The sequence below is a fragment of the Scyliorhinus torazame genome, chromosome 21 (assembly GCF_047496885.1).
Source record: "Scyliorhinus torazame isolate Kashiwa2021f chromosome 21, sScyTor2.1, whole genome shotgun sequence".
Taxonomy (NCBI): domain Eukaryota; kingdom Metazoa; phylum Chordata; class Chondrichthyes; order Carcharhiniformes; family Scyliorhinidae; genus Scyliorhinus; species Scyliorhinus torazame.
Window position 1 is genome coordinate 125,642,638 of NC_092727.1, and position 24,829 is coordinate 125,667,466.

Sequence of the window (24,829 nt, forward strand, 5' to 3'; positions counted from 1 at the left end):
CTCCCCCTATTTCCCTCGCTGCCGCCCTCTTACGGAGCTGGTGTGCCAGCATCCGACTTGCCTTTTCCCCGTACCCGTAGGTCGCCCCCTGCGCCTTCCTCCACTGTGCCTCCGCCTTCCCCGTGGTCAATAGGTCAAACTCCGTCTGGAGCCGTCGCCTTTCCCCAAGTAATCTTTCCTCCGGGGTCTCTGCGTATCTCCTGTCCACTCGCAAAATCTCCCCCACTAACCTCTCCCTTTCCCTGCCCTCTGTCTTCTCCCTATGAGCCCTGATGGAGATAGCTCTCCGCAGATCACCACCTTCAACGCCTCCCATACCACCCCCACTTGCACCTCCCCGTTGTCGTTGGCCTCCAGGTACATTTCAATACACCCCCTTACCTTCCCACACACCACCTCATCTGCCACCAGTCCCACATCCAACCGCCACAGCGGGCGTTGGTCCCTCTCCCAGCCCCACTGTCCCTCTCCCAGCCCCACTTTCACCCAGTGCGGGGGCGTGGTCCGAAACGGCTATGGCCGAATACTCCGTCCCCTCCACCCTCGGGATGAGCGCCCTGCCCAGCACAAAGAAGTCTATCCGGGAGTATGCCTTGTGCATGTGGGAGAAGAAAATTCCCTGGCCTGCGGTCTTGCAAACCTTCATGGGTCCACTCCCCCCATCTGGTCCATAAACCCCCTGAGCACCCTGGCCACCGCCGGCCTCTTTCCCGTCCTTGATCTGGAGCGGTCTAGTGCTGGATCCAGCACCGTATTAAAGTCCCCTCCCATTATCAGTCCTCCTACCTCCAGGTCCGGGATGCGCCCCAACATGCGCTTCATGAATCCAGCATCATCCCAGTTTGGGGCATATACATTTACCAACACCACCCATGTCCCTTGCAACCTACCACTCACCATCACGTATCTCCCTCCATTGTCCGCTACGATAGTCTTGGCCTCGAATGACACATGTTTTCCCATCAGAATTGCCACCCCTCTATTTTTCGCGTCCAGTCCCGAGTGAAATACCTGTCCTACCCATCCCCTTCTTAACCTAACCTGGTCCGCCACCTTCAGGTGTGTCTCTTGGAGCATAGCCACGTCTACCTTCAGTCCCTTCAAGTGTGCGAACACTTGAGCCCTCTTCACCGGTCCGGGCTTGGAGGGGCTCTCACGCCCCCCCCCCCCCCCCCCCCCCTGCCGACGACTAGCCATCTCCTTTTCTGGGCCAGTCCCGTGTCCACGTCTCCCTCACCCTCCAGGCCCCCAACCGGGGGACCTCCATCCCGACCACCTCTTCTGTGTCCCATTCCCTTTCGGCCGGTGCAGCAGCAACCCTGTCCCCCCCCCCCCTTCCCTACCCCCCGCTAGATCCCTGTCTAGCTTTTTTGCTCCCCCCATATCAATCCCGTAAGTCGGCTGACGCCTGCTGACCCCGGCTTCCCCCACCATCCCTTTGACCCCCCGTGTGGGAATCTCCCCATCAGTAGACGTTCCTACGTTCCCCCTCCCACCTTTCTTCCCGCGCGCAGGAGAAAAACCCCGCGCTTTCCAGAGCCTGCCCCGCCCCCCCTGACGCAGCTTCTTTTGCGGCCTTGTCTCTCGTCCCCAGCCCATATAACATTCCCTGCGCGTGCTTGCCCCCCCCTATATACAACCGCCATCATACTTCAACCCTCAAATACCCCCCACCCTCACAAACCCTCAATTAGAGTCCAACTTTGCAGTTAGTATAAAGGTCCACGCCTCTTCGGGCGTTTCAAAGTAGTGGTGTTGGCCGTTATATGTGACCCACAGTCGCGCTGGCTGCAACATTCCAAATTTCACTCCTTTCCGATGCAGCACCGCTTTGGCCCGGTTGAAACCCGCTCTCCGCTTAGCGACCTCCGTGCTCCAGTCTGGGTATATTCTGATCTTAGCATTGGCCCACTTGCTGCTCCGCTCCTTCTTGGCCCATTTCAGGATCCTCTCTCTGTCTGTGAACCGGTGAAATCTCACCACCATCGCCCTTGGCGGCTCGTTTGCCTTGGGCTTCCTCGCCAGCACCCGGTGTGCCCCTTCCAGCTCCAGCAACCCCGGGGGGCCTCCGCGCCCATCAGCGCCCCGATCATTGTGCCCGCATATGCCGCGGCGCCGGCCCCCTCCACTCCTTCTGGGAGACCCAGGATCCTCAGATTGTTTCTCCTCGACCTGTTCTCCAGGTCTTCGAGTCTTCCTGCCCACGTCTTGTGTAGCGCCTCGTGCCGCTCCACTCTCACCGCCAGGCCCAAGAGTTCGTCCTCATTCTCACTCACTTTGTCCTGGATCTCCTGGATGTTCACCTCGTGGGCTTTCTGGGTTGCCCCAAGTCCTTCAATTATTGCCAGCATAGGCGCCACCATCTCCTTGCGCAGCTCCTCGAAGCAGCGCTTGATGAATTCTTGCATCTCCTCTTTGTCCCCGGCCGCCGCCATTTTGTTTGTTTTCCCCCTCTTCTCCCGCTGCTCCTGTGCCGTTTTTTTGGCCGTTTCGCTGCGGGTCTGGTCCATACAGGTTAGTGGGGGACCTCTCTCCTCTCTTCCCCACGGGTTGGCTATGTGAAAAGTTCCGTTGGGGCTCTTTTATCGAGCCCGAAAGTCCATCTTCGCGGGTGCTGACGAATCGTGCGGCTTAGCTCCGCATAGCCGCAACCGGAAGTCGTAATCCACCTTTTTGATCAGGCTTTTGAAACCTGGCACCAGGGACCACACAGAGGGGCTTTGTGGGCCACATCTGGCTATTGGACCGTACTTTGGACAAGCTTGCAATAAAAGAACTGGTCATTCAGTTTTTAAAAAATAATTTCTGAAACTAAAGGACATAAATGCATTCCACAGATTCAATGACATGTTTTCTTGTCCAAATTTCACTTAAAATCATTGCATGTCTAAGGTCATGTATTTTTTCAGAATAATTTTAATAGCCACTTTTTACTTATTCCCTCTGCCAGAACATCCAATATTTTTCAGCTTGGGTTCGGGAGTTGACCTTCCACCAAGCCTTTGAGTCAGAGCATCCCCAGCAGAAGCAGCATTCCTCCATTTTACCTCCCTCTCTGTGGAAATCTAATTTTGCAAAGTCTTGAACATTGTGCTATTTGAAACAAGAGTGCCCTCTGGTGCAATTATTACCTCCTGTGGCTACAGTCAAGCAAGCGTTTCTCCTTGTACACCTTTAAGTCACTGAGGGACACAGGCCTACTTGGGTTTTGTTTCACTGGCAGTTTTGCTGTGGAAATGTAACAGCGACACATCCCTCGCCCTACTGAACAACACATGAATAATGAAGCTCAAAAGGCTTCAATAAATATGTCTCTTACTCAATTCTTTTCCAGTATCTTGAACTTACAAAACCTCTCACCTCCTTCAGTCACTTCACATTCCTGTAATAAATAGGCTTTCAAAATTTATATTTGGTGTTAAATAAGTACTGTTTACTTGGTCCCTTGACTTTGAACCATGATCCTTTATTGAAATTTCTCAACAAAAATCTCCTGGCTAAAATAAGATGTAATATTCCTGTCAGCACTGTTCTATAGGCAATGCATTCAGTGCTCCGGCAACTCTCAAAGAAATTATCCATAATCTTTGCTTTCGTTTCTCTTACTGTAATTTTTAATTACTTATGACTGACTCCAAAACGAAACAAAATAATCTGCCAGGGCAGAACCTCTGGGAAGCTGCACTGGGGGCGGTTTCGCTTTATGTTTGTTGGAGGGGGGTGAGGGGAAGAGATGCTGATGCTTGTGGTGCAGATGTGACAGCCCAATGTAGATGGTGATGGGGAGGAGGGACTGGGTGGGGGGGGGCTTGAGAGCCCCCAATGCTTGTTGGGGGAGTGGGGTGGATCCCCTGCGTCTGTTGGGAGGTTTATTTTCTGTGTTGATCGGGGCGGCCCGATCTATGTGGAGCCGGCCTCGCCACAGTGATAGCATAAGCCACGCCCCCTGAATTTATTTATGCCCCAGAGGGGCTCAAAATCTGGACTAAAAACTCAGCTGTACAACTGGAGAATTACACGCCAGGTTTCAGTCAGAGCCTGGCACTGAGAAAATATGGGAAAACTCCACCCATTATCTTTTCTTCAGAAGACGAAATAACACCAATTTTACAAGTAAACTTCAGCTTGTTTTTACTCACACTGATTTGAGTTGAATTATGAGGGTGGAAAGTGATGAGATTCGTAGCACTACATGGGTTACAAGACTGTGGCAGTCACATTATAGAATTTTAAGCTGAATTACCTTTGTTTGAATTGTCTTGCCTGGGAGATCGTGGACGCCGAGTGACATGGTGACGAGATCCTTTTGGTGAAGAATCAGACTTATTATTTGCAGGGCTGCAACACAACACAGGCACAATCTCAATGATTTAATACATTCAATTCAAATTGGCAGGACAGTAATTCATTTTCGGTGTTTTGACACATGGCCCCATGCCCAGAAATGCACTGGGTTTGAATTTAAGCCTATCTGACCAAATCGTTTTTTCCCCCCCAATTTGGGTAGTTAAATCACTTTGCATTATTTAGCTATAATACTGTTTCATTCTGTCACATGGCTATTCACCCATCCTTTATTCTCTGATACTATTCTTGTCTTCATGACTGAAAACATCAACATTAGCAGAAACCAGTTCTACAGGCAGATTGACTTTTATGTGAACTGTCGCAAAGGACAGATCTGGGGCGACATTCTCCGACCCCCCGCCGGGTCGGAGAATCGCCGGGGGCTGGCGTGAATCCCGCCCCCGCCGGTTGTGGAAGTCTCCGGCACCGGATATTCGGCGGGGCGGGAATCGCGCCACGCCGGTTGGCAGGCCCCCCCGCTCGATTCTACGGCCCAGATGGGCCGAAGTCCCGCCGATAAATTGCCTGTCCCGCCGGCGTAAATTAAATCACCTACCTTACCGGCGGGACAAGGCGGCGCGGGCGGGCTCCGGGGTCCTGGGGGGGGGGGGGGGGGGGGGGGGGCGGGGCGATCTGGCCCCGGGGGGTGCCCCCACGGTGGCCTGGCCCGCGATCGGGGCCCACCGATCCGCGGGCAGGCCTGTGCCGTGGGGGCACTCTTTCCCTTCCGCCTCCGCCACGGTCTCCACCATGGCGGAGGCGGAAGAGACTCCCTCCACTGCGCAGGAAACTGTCAGCGGCCGCTGACGCTCCCGCGCATGCGCCGCCCGGAGATGTCATTTCCGCGCCAGCTGGCGGGGCACCAAAGGCCTTTTCCGCCAGCTGGCGGGGCGGAAATTCCTCCGGCGTCGGCCTAGCCCCTCAATGTTGGGGCTCGGCCCCCAAAGATGCGGAGCATTCCGCACCTTTGGGGCGGCGCGATGCCCGTCTGATTGGCGTCGTTTTGGGCGCCAGTCGGCGGACATCGCGCCGTTTCCGGAGAATTTCGCCCCATATATCTTTAAGAATTGCTTGACTGAGAAAAAGAGCTATAAAGTAATAACGATGAGAATGATATTCCTGATCTCTGGACAACATAATAAACTTAAATGGCTATACAGAAAAACAAAGTACAAGCATGATCAGCCAGCAGTCCTGCTATACAACACAGAGGAAGAAGTGTGATCAGAGGCAAAGTGCGTAAGTTAGAGAGTTGTTAGGATACTGGACCAGACCCCAGCTTCTGTTGGGATACGAGACGAGAACCTCAAACAATTTTTCAATTTGTAAAACTGAGAGGGAAGGATATTTCATCCCAAGAGTGATAACTCTGACCAATAGGTATTTTTTGTGTTCAAATAAACTTTAATTTAAACAGAATTAACCACATTAACACCGAAGAAATAGCTTCACAATTACTGCAAAGGCTATAGGCCCTGACAACATCCCTGGAATTGTACAGAAGACTTGTGCTCCAGAACTGGCCGCACCCCGAGCCAAGCTGTTCCAGTACAGCTTTTTACCGAGTATGGCATCGAGGAGCCCAAGCTAAACTGGAGTCAATGGGAACCAGGGGGAAAACTCTCTGCTGGTTGGAGTCATACCTGGCACAAAGGAAGATGGTTCTGGTGGCTGGAGATCAATCATCTCAGCTTCAGGACACCACTGCAGGAGTTCCTCAGGATAGTGTCCTAGACCCAACCATCTTCAGCTGCTTCATCAATACCTCCCTTCGATCATAATGTCAGAAGTGGGGGTGTTTGTGGATGACTGCACAATGCTCAACACCATTCATGACTCCTCAAATAATGAAGCAGTCCAGGTCCAAATGCAGCAAAACCTGGACAATATCCAGGCTTGGGCTGACAAGTGGTAAGTTACATTCGCACCACACAAGTGCCAGACAATGACCATCTCCTACAAGAGAGGATCGAACTATCGCCCCATGACATTCAATGGCATTCCCATCGCTGAATCCCCCACAATCAACATCCTGGGGTTACCACTGATCAGAAACTGAACTGGGCTAACCATATTAATACTGTGGCTACCAGGGCAGGTCAAACGCTAGGAATCCTATGGCGAGTAACTCACCTCTGACCACCCCCCCCCCCAAAAAAAGCCTGCCCACCGTCTACAAGGCACAAGTCAGGAGTGCAATGGAATACTCTTCATTTGCCTGGATGAATGCAGCTCCAACAACACTCAAGAAGCTCGACACCATCCAGGACAAAGCAGCCCGCTTGATTGCTCCCCCTTCCACAAACATTCAAACCCTCCATCACCGACTAACAGTTGCAGCTGTGTGTACCATCTACAAGATGCACTGCAGTAACTTAGCAAGATTCCATCTTCAAAACCCACAACCACTACCATCTAGAAGGACAAGAGCAGCAGATACCTGGGAGCCCCACCACCTGGAGGTTCCTCTCCAAGTCACTCACCACCTTGGCTTGTAAATATATTGCCGCTTTTTCCTGCGCTGGGGCAACATTCTGGAACTCTCTCCCTAACAGCACATTGGGTGTACCTACACCTCAAGGATTGCAGCAGTTCAAAAAGGCAACTCACCGCCACCTTCTGAAAGGTAACTATGGATGGGCAATAAATGCTGGCCTGACCAGCGACGCCCACATCCTGTAAATGAATATTAAAAAATAAAAAATTAGCTGCACAATTATCAGTTAAATAGTTCTTCAATAAAACAAAAAGCTTTAACTTACTATCTACACCTGCCACTAATTCCAATTAAGCAACCTAATACAGTTCCAATGCTACTTATAAATAAAGTCAACACAACATGTTCCTTGCTAGTCTGTGCCGACCTTTGGAGAGAAAGACCCTTTTCAGAAACAATCTGAAAATCCTTCTGTCTTGTCAGTCTCTTCTGCTCAACCTAACAGCAATTGGCTAAACTGCAAACTACAGTCAGACCTGAATCCTCCCATTAATTACATCATCTGTACCCCACTAAGATGTCCTACCACCTGCTTAGTTAGGACGAAATACAATTCCTCAGAAATTATCTACTCTCCAGGGAATTTTCAGCAATCAAACCAATACTCAATTAGCCAGCTCTCTATAAACAAGTAAATGATTATAAACAATGGTTACCTCACTTTTCACAACACCTTAATTACAACTTTATTAGACAAACTGCCTGTATGTATTTCAAACCAGGGTTTTTAATAACATTACTGCCATAAATATGAAATATAGTATATAACAATTTCTACATTAATCACAGAGCCTGCTTTTTTTATACAGTGTATTCAACAATTTTGGTCATGACCTTGAAGCAATCTCAGCCAGCTACATGCTGGGTAAGGACAGAATTTTTTTTTAGAATAAATCAAACAATGATATTTCATAGAATTTACAGTGTAGAAGGAGGCCATTCGGCCCATCAAGTCTGCACCGGCCCTTGGAAAGAGCATCCTACCCAAGCCCACACCTCCACCCTATCCTGTAACCCAGAAACCCCACCCAACCTTTTTGGACACTAAGGGCAATTTAGCATGGCCAATCCACCTAACCCGCATATCTCTAGACTGTGGGAGGAAACTGGAGCAGCCGGAGGAAACCCACGCAGCCACGGGGAGAACGTGTAGACTCCGCACAGAGAGTGACCCAAGCCGGGAATCAAAGCTGGGACGCTGGACCTGTGAAGCAACTGTGCTAACCACTGTGCTACCAGACTGTCCTATGTCACATTCCTTATGCAAATAGAAGTTTTTTCACAGTAACCAGCTCCACTGTCTGCTGCTTGCCCGATCACAACAATAGCACGCCTGAGGCTCAATGTTAAATGAGCTGTTACGAGGGGATGTCCCTTCATTTTTGAAAGTTTGACTTTTCGCCTTTCACCTGACTGGAAATTTGGCAATTTGAACGGAGGACGGAGAAAACTGCATAAAAATATTTGGTAACAATATGTGATTTCTCTTTTTAAGCCCCCAATAAAGCATACTTTCCTCACCTGCAAAGTATTAAATCTTGCACTTTCCTTTTGCAAACACAGAATGCTTGCACACAAAAATGAACATAGTGGAGGGGAAAAAAAGGAAGTAAAGAACGAAGTATGACCCTCAAAAACAGTTTTGTGGGACATTCAAAAACAGTTTTACAGCCTTTACTGAGAAATACCTATTGCTATAATGCAGGAAAGACGGCAACCCAATTTGAGCACAGCAAGGTCTCACATGCAGCAACATCATAATGACCAGACAATCTCTTTTTGGGTGCTGATAGAGGCTTAAATTTTGGGCATGGCACAGCAAAGAACTGTCCATCGAAATAGTGCCATAGTATATTCCATCAGCAAAATTTTACGTTAGTTAACAATCAAAGTTATTAAGTATACTACTATTACTATAAAGAATTAGGAATTGGTGGACTCTCCAGTGCTTTAACTGGTTGTTAAGGAAAGGACAGAATTTAATTCCCAGTCCAAGACAAGTTATTTGATTTCCAGTGGAAAGGCTGCAGGCGTTCCATAAGACCACAAGACATAGGAGCAGAAGTAGGCCACTCGGCCCATCAAGTCTGCTCCGCCATTCAATCATGGCTGATATTTTCTCATCCCCATTCTCCTGCCTTCTTCATAACTGATCTTAATGCCCTTTAGGTTAGGTTTCAGATTCCTATCCACGAAACTGTTGCTACTAATGTGCTGTATAAATATCAGAGGAATATCAAATCAGGCTCAAACTCCCCTCGCAATCAAGTTACGTTCGCAGCAAAAGACTGGTTGCCTGGACATTGTGCCTTGGAGCATATAGTGTCAGTCAAATCATACCCAGAAAGGTAATCAACACCTTCAGAAGAGGAAGGAAGGAAGATCACAAAAAACCACTGTGATTTATAAAACCAAAAGCAGCTCACTTCACTTAGATCCCTGTATGGACAACACACACTGAAACGAGCAACTTTTAGTGATTTAAACATTCCTGGGAAGGACAAAGAGTCTTTGCTTCCTAACATTTTGGCACTGGTATTAGCTCCAATGCCAACACTTACATTGTTAGGCCAAATATAGCACTGTATAAGGTTGCATACCAAAGGATGTTTGCCAAGTTCTGGTAAATGTTCAAAATGTTTTTCCCATCGGAATTTCTTTTTTTAAATAGTTAAGATTTTTCCATGAAATGACACATTCAATGCATAAGACCACAACAGCACCACAAATAATGTTATATTTTGATGTACACTATTAAGTGCATACAAGCCAGATAGCAACCAAATTTCAAGAGAAAGATGCATAGAATTTGAACACTGTCTGGCATCTCTTGTTCTTTTATTAGTACATTTAACCGTTCTATTGTCAAAAACGTTTAAAAGGAAACTGGATAGTGTGAAAGATCAGCACCAGATCAGAAGATTATTACAGAGATTGAAGGCCATTTGGTCTATCATCGATCTAAAAATTAATTGCTGTTTAGAGAAATTATTTATAACACTGTTCACGTCCTTTACAACATTTAACATTTCTGAAATGTTTTCGGTTAACAAGAATGAATGATAATAATAATTATTTTTATTGTCACAAGTAGGCTTACATTAACACTGCAATGAAGTTACTGTGAAAATTCCCCAGTTGCCACACTCCGGCGCCTGTTCGGGTACACAGAGGGAGAATTCAGAATGTCCAAATTATCTAACAAGCATGTCTTTCGGGACTTGTGGGAGGAAACCGGAGCACTCGGAGGAAAGCCACGCAGACACGGGGAGAATGTGCAGGCTCTGCACAGACAGGGACCCAAGCCGGGAATCGAATTTGGGACCCTGGCGCTGTGAAGCAACAGTGCTAACCACTGTGCTACCGTGCTGCCCAGTTTAGTGCAGGGTTCAGTGAGCAAGCATTTGTACTGACAAAGATCAGCAGATTTGCTTCATTGCAGATTGCGGACTGGGAACAAGGTAGCCAGTCTCTAACACGGTAGTAGATGAGTACAAAATACCGATCAGTTGTGTCATGAGCAAGACAACGTTAGCAAATAATTCAGTATCCAACTGGATTTATTACCTTTGGTTCCTGTACTCCTTTAATTTGACTTCAATCAATCTTGCACTTGTGTCCTAATAATAAAAAGGACAGCATTTTAAAAGCAAATCCATTAACATTGAAAAAGAAATCTCTAATGTGTCATTACAGAATAAAGGGGACAGGATGAACAGCCAATACAAAACCTCTTGTAACTGTAGCTGGTCGACATCACTTGCCCACAATTTTCCACATTTATATGGCCTGATATTTAGAGAGAGCCAGGGAGGGTGTGGGGACTTGCGGGAAAACTTGGCAAGACTAAGGACACGTAGGTTCTTATGAAGTTAATGGCAGAACCTGTTTAGAATTTTCTTCATCCATATCCCTCCTGGTATCCAGCCAAACTGACATGTTGACAAGCAGGAAAACCAGTGTGGGAGATTACACCTGGGGAATTTTCTTGAAGGCCCCGATATAGATCTGGGCTTACTGGTAGGGGTAGAAAGAAAGGACAATCAGGAAGGAGGGAACAATGGTGCTGGGATGGGGAGAGGAGATGCTGAAAGATTCCTCGAGAAGCTGGGGCTAGGAGTACTCCAGGTCTTCCAGGCCCACTAAGTGGGTTGTAAAAAGCTCTCTCCTTTTGGAGTCACCAGCACTACCTCCATTTCACTGTAGTGTTTCCTGACCTCTGGGGAACCCGACCAGCAGCTGTTACATTAAATACGGCTCACAATTACAGTGGCAGTCTTATTTAAATATTTTAATTGAGCATCGTGCTTCTGGAGGGCAGGTCACAGTAAAAACAGCAACAGTGGAGGTGGTCTGGTTTCAGAGTCACAAAACTGTTACAGTGCATAAGGGTGCCATTCGGCCAATTGTGTCTGCACCGTCTCACTGAATGCGCATTATGACTCAGTGCCATTCATATGCCTTTGCCCCATAATCATCTTTTACCCTCTTGAATGTCTCGATTGAACCTGCCCCCACCACACGTCCAGGCAGTGCATTCGAGACCCGAACCACTCACTGTATGAAAATCTTTTTCTCACATCGCATTTGCTTCTTTTGCAAATCACTTTAAATCTGTGCCCTCTTGTTCTTGATGCTTTTATGAGCGGGAACAATTTCTCCCCATCTACTCTGTCCAGCCCTCTCATGATTTTGAACACCTCTATAAAATCTCCTCTTGGCCTTCTCCTCTCCAAGGAGAACTTGGAACCATTTTTGTAAACCTCTTCTGCACTCTCTCTAATGTGTTCACATCCTTCCTGTAGTGCGGTACCCAGAACTGCACACAATACTCCAGCTGAGGTCTAACTAGTGTTTTATACAAGTTCAGCATAACCTCCATGCTCTTGTAACCTATGTCCTGATTAATAAAGCTTAGGATACTGCAAGCTTTATTTTATTTTTTTTAAATATAAATTTAGAGTACCCAATTCATTTTTCCAATTAAGGGGCAATTTAGCATGTCCAATTCGCCTCGCCTGCACAGCTTTGGGTTCTGGGGGCAAAACGCAAGCAAACATGGGAAGAATGTGTAAACTCCACACGGACAGTGACCCAGAGCCGGGATCAAAGCTGAGACCTCGGCGCCGTGAGGCAGCAATGCTATCCATTGCGCCACCGTGCTGCCCTGCAGTAAGCTTTATTAACTGCTCCTCTCCCCACCTGTCCTGCCACCTTTAATGACTTATGCACATATACACCCAGGTCCCTCTGTTCCTGCACATCCTTTGGAGTTGTATCCCTTATTTCATATCATCTCTCCATCTTCTTCCTACCAAAAGAATCACCTCACACTTTCAGGTGAAAACGTGTCCCCAATCTTTCAAGTTTTAACCCCCACTTTTCCATCTGCAACATGGAGAAAACATATCTCTAAGTGTATCTACACCATATTGATTACAACAGTTCAAGGGCAATTAGGGATGGGAAATAGATGTTGACCTAGCCAGTGACGGCCTCATCTCAAACGAATATTTTTTTAAAAATGGCCAATAACTTTTAGGGTGTGCTTTTATGGACATGCTGCGCCCTAAAAGCAGCTCGCTGCAGCACATCGTGGCCAATAAATGCCGGAAGACCCCGCTCCTGGGATCTATCCGGCTCGCAACACCTCATGAGATCTAACATGATCTTGCAAGACATTGCGATGCAATCCTGCCCACTGTGGGAAGGACCACATTTTAGCAAATCTGCATATTAAAGCGAGACAGCTCGTCCCTCTTTAACGTGCAGTTCCCTGAGGTACCGGGTGTGGAATCAATCTCCTTCGCCTTGGAGACCTCGGGTGAGCACTGTTCAGTACTGTCTTCACAAGTGGGAAGTGGAGCGAAGGTAACTCATGGGGTTCTCCCAGGGATTGGAGATGCACAGGTGCATGCCCTTTGAGCAGGGTGGTACCTTGGCACTACTGGTGCCAGGATGGCACCTTGGCAGTGCCACATTGATGCCAGACTGGCACGGCCAAGGTGACTAGGCGGTATTGCCAGCTGACAGGAGCACTGCCAGGGTGGCACTGCCAAGATGCCAAGCTGGCATTTTTAGCATGGGTGCAATCTAATTGGTGATGCCCTTCATGGGTGTTGGGGGTGGGCAGAGGTTCCTCCCATGGTATGTTGGCGAGCGGAGCTCCTCAGTGCACAAAACGGGGCTATAATTTTTATTATTGTCACAAGTAGGCTTACATTAACACTACAATGAAGTCACTGTGAAAATGCCCTTGTCGCCACACCCCGGCACCTGTTTTGGTACACTGAGGGAGAATTCAGAATGTCCAAATTACCTTATCATAGAATTTACAGTGCAGAAGAAGGCCACTCGGCCCATCGAGTCTGCACCGGCTCTTGGAAAGAGCACCCCACCCAAGGGCCACACCTCCACCCTATCCCCATAACCCGGTAACCCCACCCAACTCTAAGGGCACTTTTAGACACTAAGGGCAATTTAGCATGGCCAATCCACCTAACGTGCACATCTTTGGACTGTGGGAGGAAACCGGAGCACCCGGAGGAAACCCACGCACACACGGGGAGAACGTGCAGACTCCGCACAGACAGTGACCCAAGCCGGGAATTGAACCTGGGACCCTGGAGCTGTGAAGCAATTGTGCTAACCACCATGCTACCGTGCTGCCCTAACAGCACGTCTTTCAAGACTTGTGGGAGGAAACCAGAGCACCGGTAGGAAATCCACACAGACACGGGGAGAACGTGCAGACTCCGCACAGAGGGGGACCCAGTGGGGAATCGAACCTGGGACCGTGGCGCTGTGAAGCAACAGTGCTAACGAGTGTGCTACCGTGCCGCCGAATGTGCTTCCTCGACTGTGCATTCCCTGCTGAAGCCCCTTATCAAATGCGACTGGCATTTGCTTTGGCACTTTGTTCCCATTTAGTAAAATCGCACCCTTAAAATTGTTGTGCCATCATCATGAATTATGGGCACAGGTTTGCTTGCTAGCCTTTTGTGATTTATGCATGAGGACCTCCGATGAAATGAAATGAAAATCTCTTATTGTCACAAGTAGGCTTCAGATGAAGTTACTGTGAAAAGCCCTCAGTCGCCACATTCTGGTGCCTGTTCGGGGAGGCTGGTATGGGAATTGAACCGTGCTGCTGGCCTGCCTTGGTCTGCTTTAAAAGCCAGATATTTAGCCCAGTGTGCTAAACCAGCCCCAAACCAGCTAAACCTCTAAATCCCTCTGTGCTGTAGCTTTCTCCATTTAAGTAATACTCATTCCTTTATTCTTCCTCCCAAAGTGCATAACTTCAAATTTTCCTACATTATAGTAATCTTTATTAGTGTCACAAGTAGGCTTACATTAACGCTGCAATGAAGTCAGTGTGAAAATCCCTTAGTCGCCACAATCCGCCGCTTGTTCGGGTACACGGAGGGCAAATTCAGAATGTCCAATTCATCTAACAGCACATCTTTCGGGGTATGTGGAAGGAAACCGGAGCACCCGGAGGAAACTCATGCAGACACGGGGAGAACGTGCAGACTCTGCAGACAGTGACCCAAGCCGGGAATCGAACCAGGGACCCTGGTACTGTGAAGCAACAGTGCAAACCACTATAGTCCATCTGCCAGTTTTTTGCCAACTCACTTGCTTGTGCAGTTAGTGACGCCCAAATTTAAACCTACAGGATGAGTCAAGGGTTCATTCAAAAAAAAATTGTACTTACTTCTCCTTCTGTTTTACTGTTCTCTTGGATAATTTTAATCCAGTTCAACATATCATCTCTATCCTCAGCCTGGAACAGGTATTCACAGAAATCTGACGTGGTCAGCCTGAAAACATTCTTCCTTTTAGTCTCACTGTACGAAATATCTATCAAACAGGCCTTAATACAAATGGGCTGCTCATCCTCGCAAGGGGAAGAAACGTAAGTCACTGCGTCTTTTTTATCCTTGTACAGGTATAGGGAATGTGATCGCAGGACAGCATACACCCTTTTCCAAGAACGAATGCTGCTCACAACTCTCTGTTAAAAAGAAACAGAACAATGACTGGATTTGAATGGCCTAAATGGAAAACAACAGAACGTCAGTACATTCTAATATTTAAAACAATAAGTATGCTTAGTCTCATAAGTATGCTTAGTCTCTTTGTACAGTTAAAAGAAAACTAGTGATCGAGAGAAATAATTTCCCTAATTTTGGCAACATATGAATAACTGTATAAGCAAATCATTCAATAGACCATCACAACTAATGGATAAGTAAAGAAACAAATGAATAAATCATTAGATAATCAAAGAAAATGACTAGGGAAGAGGAACAGTAATACAAGCCAGCAGATCATGTAAAACTGTAATATCCTTTCCCCCTCCCCCCCAATTCATTTACTCCTAACCAATAGGCAGCTGTTTCCCGTAAATTTCCAATTGTACAATAAAGTAGTATTCTTCTTGACTAATACAGCACTGCCACAAAATTAAATATTTGTAACTAAGAGATCACCATAAATGAGGACATCAATGACTGAATTACTTTTCTTATGTGAGATTTGTTTATACTGAAAGTATTGCCATCTCTGTTCACCAGAAAAAAATTCCTTTGGGTTATTTGCCCATTGTTGATATTGCATTGAGGTAGACATAACAGTACCAAGGTTAACATGCAGAATTCCCCTTGAGAAAAGGGCACCAGTACTTATATGCACAAAATGTTCGACTGACTTTAGCTTTTATTTCTCCTGCATGGAAATTGCATTTTAATTACTTAACGGTTAGTGCTATGTCACAGAATCCTGAGCTGCGTGTTTGATGCAAAGGAACGTCTTGGGTGTACCCACTATTGGTAAGGAAGAGGGATAGATAAACAATTCCCCATGTATAAATTGCAACCAGCAAATTCTGGAAATAAGCAAAAGGTAGAGAGATGTTTTTGAGAGTTCTTTTACTGGATCCTTGATAAAGGCTGCCACCCAAAAGGTAAACCTTTCTCTTTAAGATACTGACTGACAAGCTGTGTTTATCGATAGTTTCTGATTTATTTGCTAATTGGATTATGTAGTTTCGGATAAGAATAAATAGCAAAGATTCCACCCAAGTAATTTTATACTGTCCAAATACACATCAATTATTATTTACCACGCAGCGACTGGTCTTGTAATATGGGGACCACATTTTTAGATAGCGTGCAGCATGCATGGTATAAGAATTAGATGACAAAAACACTTAATTTACTGCAGTACGGATCTATGATCAGTAAAGAAACTTTTGTTTTATCACAAGCAACCACAGAACCTGCCTTCTTTGGTCCCTTCTCAACGTTATATTTTTAAGCATTAAGTTGTCATTTTATGTTGTACTTACATTAAAACTGCTGGATACTGACAAAGGAAACTACGTTCTATGTAGGCTTACACTAAGTATTCATTCAAAGACGGCCTCATGGTTATATGAATATTTAGACGATTGGTTCAGGCCATTATGATGCTTCAATACCTCACATTAAGTCTCCCCAGAGTTTATTATGAATTAATTATTGTCTACCTTGAATTCAGAATCATACTCCACATCATATAAAGTAAATGTAGCCTTAACCCCATTCCTATTCCTTTCCAGCAAAATAATAATGATATGAAATGAGGGGAACAAACAAAATAGATCATAGCAGATTGTTGAATTAAGTAATAATGTTTGGGGAAAAGCAGCAGCGATGAGTTAGTATTTATATGCAAAGTCAGACTAGTAGAAACAGGTAAAACACAAAAAGCACTGTAGGACAGTTTCTTGAATGATTCCAGGGATAGTGTCTTCATCTTCAACGTGCTGCTCACTCACTGTGTGAAGAGCAACTTCCCAACAGCAGTCCTAAGTTCGCTCCTTTTCTTTTAAAAATTGTGCTCTCCAATCGTGAAATTAAATTAATGGAAGTGTAGGATAGTCTACACACTCATCCAAGCTTCTTGATCGAGGGAGTCTTTGGAGAAGAACAAAACTCACAAGAATTTTGTATTAATTGCTATAAAATAATTATTCACCACACATTATGTGATTCTAGAAAATTATTAGATTTAATTTTATTTCACGAATGCAAACACCCTTGTGCACAACCAGAATGATGCCTCTGTCACTTTCGTCCTCAATGCGGGCCGACCTCTGAACCCTTGGCCCATCTCTCCAGGCATCCCCCCCTCCCCGTGGCACTCTCCCACTCTCCAGCCGTGGACATGTCCCCGGAGTTGTGTCTCATCCCCTGGGTGTTCAGATGTTGGCTATTGCATGTATGGTGTTGCCTCCCGCAGTGTTCAAGCACAATGTCCAGGCATTAAGGTGTGATTGGATGGCTAGGCAATGAGCTGCACATGTTACATGGCCCGCCCACCCACAGGAATCCACTTGGGTTGTGTGAAGTGCTCACTTAACCACAACTGCCAATTCCCGATTAGCAATAGCCTTCAGCTGCATGGACAGAAGCCCTGGCAGTCGATGGGGGTTATGAGTGGGCCAGACGGGCAGGGACAAGGGCTGCCCCCAGAACGGGTGCACATGATCCAGGGGTTGGCATGGTGATTCTGCTTGCGGTTACCCCCCCAGCACCTCTCTCCCCACTTCCCATGGTAGCTGACCCCTGTGGAGGGTCTCCCACACCCAGCCGAGGGTGCCCCATGTCCAGCCGAGGGTGCCACATGTCCAGCCGAGGGTGCCACATGTCCAGCCGAGGGTGCCACATGTCCAGCGGCAGGCCCAGCGCACCCGGGCTCATGCCTGTGAGCAAAGATGGCTACTCCCCTCCTTGGCTCCCCACAGAAGCCCTTCTGCCAGGTTCACGTTTTTCAAAAGGAGTACTAATCGGCGCCAGCGTGACCACTTGCTGGGGAGGCCACTGAATCACGAGAGGCCGTTGGAAATGGTTGGCTCTCGTTAATTGTATGGAAATAGGGCATAAGTGGTGATAATTGGTTTCTTGCTATACTACGGCGAGATTCCAATTTCACCTATGGGAGCGGGCCAGTTGCATCACAAACTCTTGGTGCCCGGCGTGGTTCTCTTTTACAGCTTCTCCTGCTATTCACCGGGCTCGTTTTGTTTGAGTGAGAGCGTAACGAGACCGGAGAATCCCGCCATATACTTCCCCCACTCTATCTCTACTTTCAAAATTGCTTTGAGTTTTGTCGAAACATAATTTTATAAAAAGGTGAATGGCTTTAAAATAGGGAAAATTACATCTGGACATCCTGGTTCAATAATTCCAAACTTTCTAACCTGCTTAATTGAAAACTGAGTTGGTGACTTGCCTCTCCTTCTGCAATGCCACAAGAGACACAAGTGCAAATTTAAAAGTTTCCATATAACAGTAACTACAGTGCAGATACAGAATGTTTTGGAATGTTATACAGTCGTGAAAGGCGCTGTACTGTGCAAATGCAAGTTCTTTCTTTCCAAATTAGTAAGCAGTCTGCTTAAAAAAGTGTTGATGCTACTGTGGAGTTAGGACTTACCTTTCCCTTCTCTGTGACAAGCTGTCGAAAGTACAACCATCCTTCTTTCCTGACATCACTGAAGGTCACATCATAGAGTTCAGATGTGGAATGTCGCTTCGACCGGTTGTTTTCGGTAACATCCAAGTTATCCAAGGACTAAAAAGTAAATAATAAAATTGAAATTATTGTCCTTAAAAATTGTGAAAACCAGAATTTTAATTTCTATTTCATTCCTGCACCATCATGATTTAAAATGCTTGATTTTGCAGGCAGAAGAGTGCGAGCGTCAGTCATATTTATGCAAATCGGGATCCTATTCCATCAATGAGACCAGAATGCCATCTTAACCAGGAAGTCAGTGGGCGCCACTTCAACAGCAGGCACCTGGTCAGATCACCTAAGAGGTACTGTAGTACAAGTTTTCAAATTTTTATTTGTAATGCCAGCTTCTGAAGTCTGATTGGCCTTCCTGAAAGTGAACCCTCGGAAGGTGATGGATCCAGATGGGATCCCTGGTTGTGCACACAGAGCCTGTGTGGACCAGCTGGCAGATGTGTTCATGGGCATCTTCAACCTGTCCCTACTCCGCTCCGAAGTCCCCACCTGCTTCAAGAAGACCATAACGGTGCCAAAGAAGAACCAGGCAACGGTTTCAAAGAAGAACCAGGCAACGTGCCATAATCCCAGCCAAGCTCATATCAAAGCTTCTCTGCCAGGAACAATTGATTTGCGAAAAGTCACTATAGTCACTTGATGAGCGATGCCTTATTAGAATATTGTCAGAATCTAACAAATGCTATTAGTTCTGCTTCTCAACAGGTATCGACTGCCTGGGGGGACCCACCAGAAGGAGGACACAACATCGTCCCTGGAGTTTAGGTTTTACGTGAAGAAAGTACATAAAGAATCTCTGGATGCTAAGTGGAAAGGACCCTATTAAGTGCTATTGACCACCCAAACAACTGTTAAAATCCAGGGGAAGAAAGCTTGGATTCACGCATTGCACGTTAAACAAGCACACCGTGATTGAAACTCCTATCTTTTAAAGGACAATACTTATTTGCCAATGGTTTAACCATAATTATTGTATCCGTTGCTTGATGTTTCAGTTTTTGCATTCCTTGCTTTATCATTCTCATTCTGTTTTGTGTTTTTCCCTCTGAAGATTACCCGTCATCCTCTCTTGCCTAAAAAACGTGCTTCCTATGTTTAAAGTATTGTAACAGTTTATCGGCTTGCCCATTCCAGTGCTAAAGGCTGTTCTTAAACAAAGGGACCATCAAAGGCATCTGCGAATGTGTTCCTCTGCGATATTTTCTGTCTGCTTGCTTTTATTGATTCATTCTTTTCTTTTTACTTTTTTAGAAGAATCAAAAGGGGGGATTGTGGGGAAATATCAAAACCAAGTTTTGAAAATATTGTAACTGTGGGAAAGTCAAATAAAGAATTAGTCAGGGTGTAGATGAAATACAAGCTGTATTGTCCTGAGTCAAGATCAGGTTGTATGTTTGCAGTTTGGCAGTGATAAAAGTGAAATGTTACACCAGCCTTTCAGGATCCAGCCTGCAAATGTGCAGTCAGTAAGTTAGATACCAGGGTGAGTGCTGATATGGAGCACCATTCATAAGTCACAATTTAAATATTGTAAGCCAATTAGGGGCAGAGAGGGGGCAGGTAAAAAGCTCTTGGTGCTCTCTCTCTTCTTTGTTCACTTTCCATTGTTCCCTTTCTTTTGCCCTGCTGGGCCTTTGTTTCTTTTGTTTATATTTGAAAGTGTACTAATCAGGGGTGAAATTCTCCCCCAACGGCGCGATGTCCGCCGACTGGCACCCAAAACGGCGCCAATCAGACGGGCATCGCACCGCCCCAAAGGTGCGGAATGCTCCGCATCTTGGGGGCCGAGCCCCGACATTGAGGGGCTAGGCCGGCACCGGAGGGATTTCCGCCCCGCCAGCTGGCGGAAACGGCCTTTGTTGCCCCGCCAGCTGGCGCGGAAATGACATCTCCGGGCGGCGCATGCGCGGGAGTGTCAGCGGCCGCTGACAGTTTCCCGCGCATGCGCAGTGGGGAGAGTCTCTTCCGCCTCCGCCATGGTGGAGGCCGTTGCGGAGGCGGAAGGGAAAGAGTGCCCCCATGGCACAGGCCCGCCTGCGGATCGGTGGGCCCCGATTGTGGGCCAGGCCACCGTGGAGGCACCCCCCGGGGTCAGATCGTCCCGCGCCCCCCCCAGGATCCCGGAGCCCGCCCACGCCGCCTTGTCCCGCCGGTAAATACCTACTTTAATTTACGCTGGCGGGACAGGCAATTTCTCGGCAGGACTTCGGCCCATCCGGGCTGGAGAATTGAGCGGGGGGGGGCCCGCTAACCGGCGCGGCCCGATTCCCGCCTCCGCCCAATCTCCGGTACCGGAGACTTCAGCAACCGGCGGGGGCGGGATTCACGGCGGCCAATGGCCATTCTCCGACCCGCTGGGGGGGTCGGAGAATGACGCCCAACGTTTTGTACTAAACTCAATCTCAAAACTACCACCTGACCCCATCTCTTATTAGAAAATAAGAGATCCAACAGACAAGGAGCCCGGTCCCCTAGGAGCCATATTCGGGGTGCTGGACCGGCCGGAGCTGTGGACGGGTACGAAGGCAGATGACTTAGCCTTTGCCTCGCTGGCAGGTCTTGGGGTGGAGGTCAGCGTCTCCACCCTGTGCCTCGGTGTGGTCGGGGAACTTGTTGGAGTTTTTGATCCTGGAAAAAGTGAAATTTGCTCTAAGAGGTGCGAGTGATGGATTGTACAACTGTTGGGGATCGTTTATCTTGCATTTCGGGGAGTTGGTTACCGTTCATTGTTGAGGGGATGTGAGAGGATTTGGTGGGTTTGTTGTAAATTGTAAAAATGTTGAAAATCTTGGAATAGAAATACGCAAAAGAAACATGTTATTTAAACACTTCTAGGAGGGAACTCCTAGGCCATACTAACCACAGCTGAGGTATTAATATTTAAGATGTCCATTTGTATGAATAAGGACATGATTTTTCTTGTTTGTTATCAGAACATAGCAACTTTTATGCACATTGCTTATAACTTTTAAGTTCAATGTACAAAAACAATAACACTAATCAGATACACCAAACTCTCTTTGGTTTACTCCATTAGTGTGAGACTTCACTATGTTTGAAAATGGGCTGGATTCTTCCACCCCACCAGGCGCAAGATCACCACGGGCGAGACGTGGACAATGGAAAAGTCCATTGACCTTGGCGGGAGAATCCCGCCCATAATTTTGTGAAATTCCATGCCAGATTGTTTTCTTTCTACCTCCCTTGGAGATGCTCACTACCTCCTGGCCATGATCATTTCCAATACCTTGGCAAATAGCTGCTGTTTCTTTGAGACTTGACTGTGGGGAAGGAGGCACCAAAGCCATCCTTACCAGATATAACAATTTAACTAGTGACCCCTCCTTACAGCAAAGGTCACTGTTTACTGATCCAAGAGTGGGAATACTGGATGATTGACCCACCCAGGGAGAATTAAGCCAATTTTAGTTTTCCTGTTGCTATGCTACTTGAAATGAACTGACTTAGCATAGTCCAGGGATCAAATTCAATTCAAATATTCCCATAGCCAGTGGACTTGCAGGCTGAAATTAAATCGATAAAATATACTTTTAAAACTAAAAAGTTTGATGTTACACCCAAATTATTTTAAAATATTCAGAAAGTTCTCGACAGATATTTTAAGAGCTAATTGTGCACCTTTACACCTCACCCCAACCCGTCGTTGGCGAATGAATGAATCTTCATTTTTTTAATGAGAAAGCTTGCCTTAATGTTTTGTGGCATATCTTGATGTTGTTGTGTTAACAAACACATTTTAAAAACTATTTCCCTCCTTGGGGCAGCACGGTAGCATTGTGGATAGCACAAATGCTTCACAGCTCCAGGGTCCCAGGTTCGATTCCGGCTTGGGTCACTGTCTGTGCGGAGTCTGCACATCCTCCCCGTGTGTGCGTGGGTTTCCTCCGGGTGCTCCGGTTTCCTCCCACAGTCCAAAGATGTGCGGGTTAGGTGGATTGGCCATGCTAAATTGCCCATAGTGTCCAAAATTGCCCTTAGTGTTGGGTGGGATTACTGGGTTATGGGGATAGGGTGGACGTGTTGACCTTGGGTAGGGTGCTCTTTCCAAGAGCCGGTGCAGACTCGATGGGCCGAATGGCCTCTTTCTGCACTGTAAATTCTATGATTCTATGATAAACTGTGCATGCACTCCCAAGGATTTTAACCACCTCTCAACCATCTCTACTTTTAAGGAGACTAACTGTGTCTCCCATCAAATTGTGTTTTTATTTAGCCCCCCCCCCCCCCCCACAGGTCTTTCAGTTCCTCTTTAGAATTGCACCCTTAAATTTTTCTTGCCTCTCTTCATTCCCCCTATCAAAATATATCACTTCACATTTCTGTGTTAAATCTCATTGCCACATGTCAACCCATTCCACAAGCCTGTCTACATCCTCGGGAGGTCTATCACTATCCTCACAGTTCACTATATACTTCCAAGTTTTGTGTCATCTTCAAATTTAATTCAACTTTAAGCCATCATATGTAGCTTTGTCAGCAATGAAAGCTCTGTACACCTCTCCAGCAAATAGCATATTTATAGATTATATACAATATTTATAGATTCAAAGTTTACATCATTTTTCCATTATGTCATTTTAGTTCTTACTAATTGGTACAGAAATTTAAAAAGTTGATTTTTATAAATAAGACAATAGTTTAGTTATTTGTAATCACAGATCATCACTTTGCTGTACATTAAAAATGGATTAATCATTACCACAGATTTAACAATTTCAATAGGCAAAAGCTATGCTTAAAATTTGATTGCTGAAAGCACAACCTCTCAGGATTTTCTTTTCAGTATCCTAACTACATACTCCTTGACTGTTGATAGTCTGAGATTGAAACAGAAAATAGTAGTATTGCAGATCAGTAAGCATCTGAAAGACGACAGTGGTTATAATTTTGGTCATGACTAGCCAAACTGATAAAAGCTCTTGACTAGAAAGGTGAGCCCATGAATGTCTTTTAGATGCTTATTAATCAGTTGTACAATTCCAAATTCAGTTTTTTTTCCTAACAGAAATCATTCACGTATCCTACACATAAAGAACATGACCCATGAATCTTTAGGACTGGATTTTCATCCTGCAGGCAGGTAGCAGGAGTCGCGAAAATTCTTGGAGCGGCCCACCTACCTTAGGAGAAAAAGCGCCCGTAAGGACAGGATTTTCATAATGGGGGGGTAACCAACCTGGTATAATACAGAGGTAGCCACAGGGGCTGTTGGGTGCGGAGATGGTCTGTTTAAAAAGCACATGTCGCTGATGTGGGATTTTGTCCGAGTTAAAGTAAAAACAAAAAGGCCCCCTGGCTCTCACCCCCCCCCCCCCCCCCCATGCCCATTCATGTCATGATGTGGAGATGCCGGCGTTGGACTGGGGTGAGCACAGTAAGAAGTCTTACAACACCAGGTTAAAGTCCAACAGGTTTGTTTCGAATCACTAGCTTTCGGAGCGCAGCTCCTTCCTCAGGTGAATCCTGAATCACCTGAGGAAGGAGCTGCGCTCCAAAAGCTAGTGATTCGAAACAAACCTATTGGACTTTAACCTGGTTTTGTAATTCTTCTTTCTGTGCCCATTCATGTCACTTCATGCCCCCCTACCTCTTATGGCCCCTGTGCAAAACTATGGTATTTCCTGCCCATTCACCCATTCCATATCATTTAGCAGAAATTAAAGCTACAGCAATAGGAGGATGTGCAAAAAACCTTGAACAGTCACTCATTTATACTTCCACTTTCTTCAAAAAAACTCTATTTTACTACAGCCAATAAAAATGACAATTATCCAGAACCATTAAAGTATTAATAGCAGAAACTGCAAGCACCTGAAGCCACTTTCTCTTGTGTAAATAAACATTGTGAAACTGACAACATAGATTAGAGAGCCAGATCTGTCAATCAAGCAAAGTTTTCTCTGGAGTTCAGCTGTTTCAGCAAGCGAATAGTTTTCAGGGTTCTCAGCCAAGCCTTATTATGTATTCTTGGCTGAGAGCCCAAACCTCCATGAAAGTACTAAAACACCTGATCATGAGGGGCATAGGTGATGTTTGGGGGAAGCAATCTTTGAATGGGGCAAGAGGAGGATCCTAAATTTGCCTTTCAAGAAGGTACCCTCATGCAGACTATGATTCAGGGCACCCATGAGGTGCCGCAACCCATTACTCTTTAAAAAGCTGGCAAGATTCCATGAAAATTGTAGAGGACTAGTTCATGGCTATCCCCAAAATGTAGTTGGCCAGGTCAGGAGTGCAGGGCGTGGTCTTTTGAACCAGAGATGATGCTCTAAAGAACTTTTTGCATGTATGGTAAATCAGCATTATTCATTTGTTTCATCGGAATTAAATAAAGGTAGCTTTTCCTACTAATAAGGTTCTGTTATACATGGATGATGAAAG

General features: G+C 46.2%; 1 protein-coding gene across 10 annotated transcripts in view; it reads right to left on the minus strand.

Annotated features, from left to right (window-relative positions):
- The window catches only part of arhgap23a (Rho GTPase activating protein 23a), a 606,368-nt gene that overhangs the window by 72,735 nt on the left and 508,804 nt on the right, over positions 1-24,829 (minus strand). For all 10 annotated transcript variants that reach the window (XM_072487495.1, XM_072487494.1, XM_072487496.1 and 7 more), the window contains 4 exons: positions 18,332-18,469; positions 14,565-14,864; positions 10,412-10,464; positions 4,244-4,338 (listed from right to left, as the gene is read on the minus strand). In XM_072487495.1, the coding sequence (XP_072343596.1) occupies positions 4,244-4,338; positions 10,412-10,464; positions 14,565-14,864; positions 18,332-18,469 (586 nt within the window). The remainder of the gene's footprint in view (positions 1-4,243; positions 4,339-10,411; positions 10,465-14,564; positions 14,865-18,331; positions 18,470-24,829) is intronic.